This window comes from Lutra lutra, chromosome 16 (genome assembly GCF_902655055.1).
Source record: "Lutra lutra chromosome 16, mLutLut1.2, whole genome shotgun sequence".
In the NCBI taxonomy this organism is placed as follows: Eukaryota; Metazoa; Chordata; class Mammalia; order Carnivora; family Mustelidae; genus Lutra; species Lutra lutra.
Genome location: NC_062293.1, coordinates 14,395,941 through 14,404,436, shown reverse-complemented (window position 1 = coordinate 14,404,436; position 8,496 = coordinate 14,395,941). Strand labels below are relative to the sequence as shown.

General features: G+C 45.6%; 2 protein-coding genes across 5 annotated transcripts in view; one reads left to right on the top strand and one right to left on the bottom strand.

Annotated features, from left to right (window-relative positions):
* Nucleotides 1–179: 179 nt before the first annotated feature.
* Nucleotides 180–6,867, bottom strand: DDX5 (DEAD-box helicase 5). Its single transcript, XM_047708999.1, has 13 exons — nt 6,635–6,867; nt 5,261–5,426; nt 4,812–4,908; nt 4,572–4,705; nt 4,385–4,450; nt 3,991–4,132; nt 3,749–3,909; nt 3,473–3,645; nt 2,991–3,101; nt 2,703–2,764; nt 2,569–2,628; nt 1,107–1,331; nt 180–886 (listed from the first exon to the last, which is right to left on the bottom strand). Exons 1-13 carry the CDS (start codon nt 6,676–6,678, stop codon nt 483–485), a joined length of 1,845 nt encoding a protein of 614 aa, XP_047564955.1. The 5' UTR covers nt 6,679–6,867; the 3' UTR covers nt 180–482.
* A 512-nt stretch (nt 6,868–7,379) lies between these two features.
* CEP95 (centrosomal protein 95) overlaps nt 7,380–8,496 on the top strand; it is a 41,529-nt gene continuing 40,412 nt past the window's right edge. For 2 of the 4 annotated variants that reach the window (XM_047708996.1, XM_047708997.1), the window contains exon 1: nt 7,380–7,721. The gene's annotated coding sequence lies outside the window, so the exon portion shown is untranslated. The remainder of the gene's footprint in view (nt 7,722–8,496) is intronic. The other 2 variants (XM_047708994.1, XM_047708995.1) reach the window with 1 other exon arrangement.

Genomic DNA, 8,496 nt, shown 5'->3' with positions numbered 1-8,496 from the left:
TTTAATCCTTGCAATATAAATAGATCATTCTAAGAAGTGCCTTCTGATCTCCCCACTTCCCAAACCTAAAATTATAGAAAGGAGCAGTCAATTTAGTTTTCATGGTTAAAAAAACAGACCATCTAAGCAAAATTTTACATGACATTATATATGTAAAATAAAGTACAATTTCCACTTAATTCAGTCTTCAAATATTTTTTATTGGAAGGCCATGCATTGCCTTCATTTATTGTATTTCAAATCACTGTACATTTACTTTTGTGAAAACACTGCCTGCATTTTCTAGTACAAAAAAAACCTAAAAATTGTTTCAGGAATGTAGAGAAATATCCAACTTAAATAGCGAAAAAGTGCACCATAATTACTGCTGCACTGCAGTCATTTCTGCATTTCCCATGTTTCTTAAATAACTATCTTGTCTGATAACACACAATATAAAGAGCAATTATGAAAAACAGACATTTACATATACTTCTAAAGTCTTATTGAGAATATCCTGTTGGCATTGGATAACCAATCATAGGCGCAGCTGCAGTAGCAGGATATGCATATGCCTGTTGGTTCATACCATTGTGCATATTTGGAACGTTACTTCCATATTGCTGAGTGCTATCGTAACCATTCTGGTAAGTCCCTGTTGGATTACCAGTCCTAAAACTGGTCTGTATACCAGCAGACACAAAATTACTTCCAAAGCTCCCATTGGTGTAATTTGCAGCACTGTAAACACCATTCTGAGTTTTTGCCCCAAAATCTCTCTTAAGCAGACTAGAGTAACCTCTGTCATAATTTTCCCTGTCTCTAAAGGTATTAAATCCACCCCTTTTGCCCGCAGAGTATCTGTCCCGACGGTCATCCTTCATGCCTCCTCTACCCCTGGAACGACCTGTCAAGAAAAAAAAAAATTGCAAGGTAATTATTTCCATGGCACAAATCATTATGAACACAGAAGGAATCAGGAAAGCTCTATTCACTCTACAGGTGAAATGTTTTCTCAGCTTCATATTGAAGATTTTACTCACGCGCCACTCCCATTTAAAGAGTTTCGTGCAGACAATCATGTGACCCCAAATCACCAACATTTTCTTAATGAAGGTTGGTCTTACCTGAACCTCTGTCTTCGACCAACTGAAGCAACTTGGGATTAATTGCTTGATTAGCTTCACGAAGCACAGAGATAAGGTCGCTCACTTGCTTTATGTTATTAGGTGTAAAGAAAGTGTATGCTGTGCCTGTTTTGGTACTGCGAGCAGTTCTTCCAATTCGATGAATATAATCCTCTGAGGAGTTAGGGTAGTCATAATTGATGACAAATTTCACATCTTCCACATCTGTAAGGTGTTGCAGTGTGGCAAAATAGCAATGTATGGAGTTTTGCACACCACAACAGCCAGACCAAAAATAAAAAGTTAGACAATTGTATTCCCAAGAAGGTATGGGCTGCAAAAAATACAGTTAAAATGGTTATCCATTCTCTGTAGGAATACCATTGATGTTGGAGGGGGGGGGAAAAAGCACACACCATCTACCTGTCTCATTACCCCACCCAATGATAAAGAGCCTGTCAAAAGGACGTGTGTTCTCTAGCGTACTCCCAAACCAGCAAGTTCCCTTACAGATCATCAAGTGACATCTGAATGCTTCTGCGCAGTAGGGCCACTTAAAGGTTCACAGCAACCTCTTCATGTGCTCATTTTGAGGACCTTTAAACAAAAATGTACGCGGTCCTTTGCGTTACACACTCATCAGAAGTTCAAAATTCTGGCCACACTGCTTGTCTTGCCAAGACCTTACAACCGCAGCTGCAAGAAAAACATACCTGTCCCCCAAAAGTTGTTTTTATGCACTGTGTCTCGTCTAGGCAAGCGCTTCCAAGAAGCCAGGATTCACTTGAGAATGTGTCTCTCTCTGGCAGGTCTCGACATGACGACTACTGTGTAGGTGAGGGAGGAACTTTCAAAGCACTGCTTTCTTTTCCCACTAAGTGTGAGAAGTTGCTCCTGCTCTAGATCTCATGTGCCAGTACTCACCAATTTGTAAAAGGCTTAGTACCTTTTAAAGCTGCTCTCTCCATTTCAAACTTGAACAAAAATTTCATTGAACATTGAAGTTTGGAAATATTTCTTCAACATTTCAGCAAACTCACTGAAACTCAAAGACCCACAGATCACAGTAAACAGTTTGAAACAATGCTGTACCATGGCAGTCATGCAAAGCATGGGACAGAAGAAATACCACGGCAGTGAACTGTGAGGATAACTTCCATTTTTTTCCCCCGGAGAGAACAGTTTACGGGGCAGAGGTGGTATGTTCTGCCTTTTGAAGATTACTGGCACACTTTCAGCTTTTCACCTCTCTAATCGACTGGAAGCAGCCAGCCGATCACTAGTCCTCCATCCCCCTCGAGTCCTCCGATTGTCATGCCTAGGCCTTGCCACAAAGACTGCACCTTTATATGAAAAAAACTTAGAAAAAATGCAGAGGTTAAAGAAAGCAATAAACTTTCTTTAAAAAAGTTATATGGAGATCTTCTGGGAAACCAAGCCATGAATTCGAGTTTTTACTAACCTAGCCCTCTGGAGGCCACATCTGTAGCAATCAGAATAGGAGCTTTTCCATGTTTGAATTCTGTGAAAGAGAAAGGATCATAAGTAATCTGAGAATTCCAGGCTTAGGGAAAAGAAATTTTTCATGTGACTAACCATTTAGAACCCAGTCACGCTCCTGTTGACTCTTGTCACCATGGATACCCATGGCAGGCCACCTACATTAAAGAGAAACCATTATTAGCGGGCTCATATTTGAAACCCCGTATGTTTTAGTCTACTGCCTATCTGGTCATCAATTCCTTTAATTTCACCTAATGTGTGCAGTTTTATTTATACCAGATATGGTCTTCCAGGACATTCAAATCCGTTACTCTTTATCGGTTTGCCCCTCCCCCTAAACGCAGTTCTCATACACCTGCTTCAACGAAGAAGCCCACATACCCATCTCTCCTCATTTTTCTAGTAAGCTCATCACATCTTCTTTTGGTTTCAACAAAAACAATGGTTTTATTCTCCTTCTCACTCATGATCTCTTCCATTAGACGAATAAGTCTTGGGAAAAAAAGATTGTGAATTTTAGAAGTAGTCCATGGTTATGGCCACACATTTATGGTCACTGAAGCACGACCTTCAATTTGCATGGCTACAAGTAAAAACACCTGCCATGAACATTATCAAGCAACCACCCTTGGTCTTTAAGCCACAGAGCACAGTCCTTCACCTAAAGAAATACTACGAATATAGTGATAACCAATTATGTGAATAGAGAAAAACATTTTTTCAGGAAGACGGACAGACTAATTTTAAATGAACAAATTCATATCCCACCCAACTAAAAGTCACTTTTAAGATAACCTCCGAAAGGGTAACTCCTAAGTTCGTATGGTCAGTTTTTAGAATTAAAACTTCTACGGAAAACTCACTTTTCATCCTTTTCTACATCATGACATACATCCACAATCTGAAGAATGTTGTGGTTTGCACTCAGTTCTAGTGCACCAATGTTTATATGAATGTAATCTTTCAGAAAATCTTCAGCAAGCTGTCTTACTTCTTTTGGCCAAGTTGCACTCCACATTAGGGTTTGCCTATCAGGCTAAAGAATTTGGGATTTAAAAAAAAAAAAAAAAAAAAGCATTTTACTTCAAGAATAAATTGTGAGCTAACTTTGAAAATAAAACATTCTTAAAGGCACTTACTCTTATTTGATCCACAATCTTCCTTATTTGGGGTTCAAAGCCCATATCAAGCATTCTATCTGCTTCATCAAGAACAAGGTAGGTAGTTCTTCTCAGATTGGTTTTCCCACATTCTAAGAAGTCAATCAGTCTTCCAGGTGTTGCAATACAAATTTCCACACCTTCAATTAAACACATAGATGTAACTATGACATCTCAAACTTCCAGCACCAACTGTGACAAACAGAATTTTTGTTACATGCCTCTCTCCAAATCACGAATCTGTGGTCCCTTGGGAGCACCACCATAGATGCAAGTGGACTTCAATCGACACGCTCTACAGTATTCAGCAGCTACTTGCTGTACCTGTTGGGCCAGTTCCCGAGTTGGTGCCAGCACCAAACACTAAAGAGAAACAAAAAGTGGGACAAATTTTAGCAGACTCCTGGATCCTAGTTTTAAACTAACTGATTGGCATTACAGCGGTAGATCATTGATTTTGCTGTCCAATACTCAAATATGATCAAGGTAGCTTTCTCTCCAGCTAAATTAACGTGAGACAACATCTCCACATAAGACCACAAGAATTACTTGATGTACTCTACAAATCCCTGCATTGTACCCCTTGACAAAAGTTAAGAAAAAAAGCGTACTTACAATAGGCCCATCACCTCTCTCTAGGAATGGCTGATGATTAATGTGGACGATAGCAGGCAGCAAGTACTATTTGGGGTGGGGGAACAAAAAGAATTAAATTAAAAGTCTTCTGGTTTCTTTATATTCCTAACCCATTTTCTCTAGCACATAATCACAGATTCCAACTACAAAATTCTACCATACTTACAGACAATGTTTTGCCAGATCCAGTCTGTGCTACTCCAACCATATCCAATCCACTTAGAGCGACGGGCCATCCCTGAGCCTGAATAGCAGTGGGTTCAGTAAAATTCTGTCTTGCAATTACATCCATGACATTTGCTGCAATTATGAACAATTCAGTAAAATTTAGTGAAGCCAAGAGAAAGAAGAGAAACAAAGGGCGGGGATGGGGGGGTGAAGAGGGGGACTCAAAACTAGCACTTACCAGGGAAGTTTGCTTCATAAAAATTCAGAACTGGCTTTGGGCAGTTGTGACCTCTAACCGTAATTTCCTTACTCCTTCTGTATGTCTCCACCTCTTGCTATAAAACAGATTATAATAATCTAGTAAGTACCACAACAACCTTCACTAATATGCAGCCAGGAGGCCCCTACCTTTTAAATGGTTAGTAAATCTTTAAGTCTGTATCAAACCTATATCCACGTATGGAAAATCCACACAGCACAAGATCCACCAATTACTCTTAATACTTAACCATTCTAAGTAGAAAAATTCTAAGCCACCTGTTTCCAAAGTACCACCTCTTAACTATGAGAAAGCGTTAATTTCCCCTAAATTCGGTCATTTCCAAGACCTCTCTGTTCATATTTTTACATATTAGATAGAAACAATTACTGAGTTACAACCCAATGAAGCTATGTGAAATTACTCACTGCTGTGCGCCTAGCCAAATCAGGGTGTTCTTGATAAAAATTCTTCTCAAATTTGGGCAGCTCATCGAGATTCCACTTCTTTTTAACTAGTTTCTCCCCAGGGTTTCCAAATTTCTTTCCAGACAGGGGCCCTGCCCTACTTCCCCCAAACCGAGGTGCACCAAACCTGAAATTAAAACAAAAAAGTTACTCGTATTTTCAAACGCTTACCAAGCAGTTTAATATAGACTTACTGTCCCTTGGGACACACTGCAGGTAAATGAGAGACTTTGAGGTTTAAGGCTTAGCACTGTCCTTACTGACGGCCATATCTCAAAAGCCACAATTAGCACCATCTCCCTCACTTCCCGTTGTCCCCAATACACACTACTGAAGCCAAGTCGACAGCCCGGGATTTATCACGTCGGAAACTGGCTCCCCAAAGTTCAGATTACAAGGATAGGCAACAGCTTGTGGCCCCTAGTCTCTCCCGTGAGCTTAAGAATTAAATGTCTGGGAGATAAACAATACAAGGAAAATGCTTAACAGCGACGCTATTTATCAGCGGTTTTCAAGCAAAACAGCTTTGGCTTTAAAGAATAATGGGACAGCACCAGCAATAAGACCAGAACAAGGACGGTGGTCTCAAAGACACTTCTGCAAGCCTATCGAATTGGGATCCCGCGGAAGCGCTCCCGATCAAGATAGCAAAATTATATAACGCAAAGAAAAAACGGAGGAGGAGCTGGCAACTACCGGGGGAGGAGTCCCGGACCGGGCGGCGTTCCCGCTGGGGCGGCGCTTCCCCCTTTGTCTCGCATTTCTCTCTGCGCCACATTTTCTCGACGCTGCCATTTTGAGCTCCTCCGCCGGGCGGGGTAACAAAGGCGCCGCCGCCATGTCCGACGCCGGCATTTTGTACCCGCGACTCAGCCACATGGCCGATTCCCGCGGTGCCGGCCGCCCTCCTGCCCCCGCCGCATCAATGGCTTCGGAGGCGACCCCCTCGGCTACCACAGAACTCCCGGGGCCCCTAAAACACCTCCCGAAAAGATGCACCGAACAGCGGTGACTTCGTTCTCCTGGAAGCGTCGCGCTTCCCTTCCACCGAAATACGCTCCCCCGAATTCTTCCCAACAGCTGCTCTATCGTGGGGTGGGGGGGGGGGGGTTCGACACCCCCCCCCCCCCGCCAACAAAAGGCGAGCTTAGAGACCGTTAACAGGAAAACATCCCTCACTCAGTTTTGGACAGGTACCAAAATGTCAAAAACCTTCGATTAATAAAGCCTAACAATAGACCAAAAAAGGCAAATTCCTGCCGCCCCCGCCCGCTGCCCCCTTCATCGGCCTCCCATCCCCACTGCCGGGCCTGACAAGTCCGTTCCCATACTCACCCTCGATCCCGGCCGCGGTCTCGGTCACTCGAATAACCCGACATGGCGTCAATGGTTGCGGTTGGTGGGGAACAAAGTGGAGAGAATCGGGTGCGACAAGTCGCTGCAGGTGGCTTTGGCGATGGCAAAGCCTTGCGGGGGCGGCAGCGGCGGAGGAGCAGCGATGACAGAAGCCGGAGCTGCTCGACAAGAGACCGGTGGAAATGAATGAGGTGCCGGCCGCGTCCCGGCAGCCGGTTTTATAGCCTGGACCGCCTCCCCCGCCGCAGAGAATGCTGGGAGCCGCTCTATGACCTAATCACCCCGCCCCTGCGCAGAGGCCGCAACGCCCGCCGGCGTTCCGGGATCCGCCATGTTCTCGCCCACCCCCCCCCCACCTCCTTCAGAGTGGCCGGGTTTGAGGTCCCTTTCATAGCTGGGCCCACCTACATTGAGATGCCTTAGACTACACACTCTTCTTCACCTTTTTTTTCGTCTTTCCACCCTTCAAGGAAGCCACCCGCCCTTCCCCAGATCCAGCCCAGCCGACAAAATGGCCAGCACAGGCCAACCCACTCTGCCCACTTGGAGATGTTTACGTCTTCAAAGAGCTTTCACGCCCCTAACCAAGTGAGACGGGAAGGCGGAGCCTGACATTGTCACGTGGCTGCTCCCGCCCATCGGCTAAGCGAACCGCACTACTTCGCCACTTGGCGTCGGCGGAGGAATACGAAACAAATAGCTCACCGGAAGTGCCGTACTAATGCCCCGGGGAGACCGCCCAGGGCTGCTGAGTGACCCGGGATGTCAAACCCACCCACCTGAGAATCCCTTAGCGGGATCTTGCCCGCGGAGAATGGTATCCAGAGCCCACAAACCGCCGCCTCGGCGCGTGCTGCGATAGGAAGTGTTCCCGTGATGACCAATCAGCAGCGACAAGCCGTTTTAACGTCCCTCCCCCTTTCACCCACTGCCCTTTAGTTTCGTCCCTCCCCCCACTTTAGCAGTGCGTCTGCGCTTTGAGGCCCTTCCGGGACTCCGTCCACCGCGCGCCCAGCTGGGGGTCCGGCGGTAACCCGCCTCCATGATATGGCAGGCTCAGAGGCTGGTGAGTCTCGGCTCGGAGCCCCGGTGTGTGTTGACTGAAGCCATTTAAGTCCCCGAACGTCCCTACCCCTTTTATATTGAATCGTCTGGCTGGACTTCCTTGAGTCTGGGCTGCCCGCGGGGCTGGTGACAGACACCCCGTCGTAGTGAGCGGCTTCTGTGGGTGTTTTAGCCTCACTGTCGCTCAGCTTAGAGGCTGTGGAGCGCGATTGTGGGGTGTGGAGAGAAGGACCCGGTGGCGAGGCGCGCACCGCGCCTACAACCTGGCTGCAAAAAGGGCAGTCAAAAAGCTTCTTCTTGGGACTTGTATTTCTCTGGGGAACGCAGCCGCTGTTAGCGCGCGCTCTGGTTCTTGAACTGTGGAGACGGAGGCCATACCTGCATGTGCATTGTGCATTGAACTTTTGGGGAACGGCAGTCTGAAGAACTGCCAACGCTCCTGCCAAAGTAGACTAGTGGTAGATTTTTCTCCTCCGTGCCCTCTGGAGTTACAGGCTTTGTCTAGCAACCGCTTTTTGAAGAGCGAGTGGGTTGGGTTGTCGGACGCTTTCCTTTCCTCTGGACACCGTTCAAACCGCTTGTCGTGGTTTGGTCAGCTGTGAGAAGTGGGCGTGGGGAGAGGGAGATAGCGTGCCTTGACCCCACACATCGTTATTTCTAGAACATGCTGAATATGTCAAATATAGAATAAAAGGACTTTCTCCTTAGTCGCCAGGTATATCAGGGATCGAATAAGTCAGACTTCCTTAAATTACCTTAGTTTGAGAAAGTCTTGA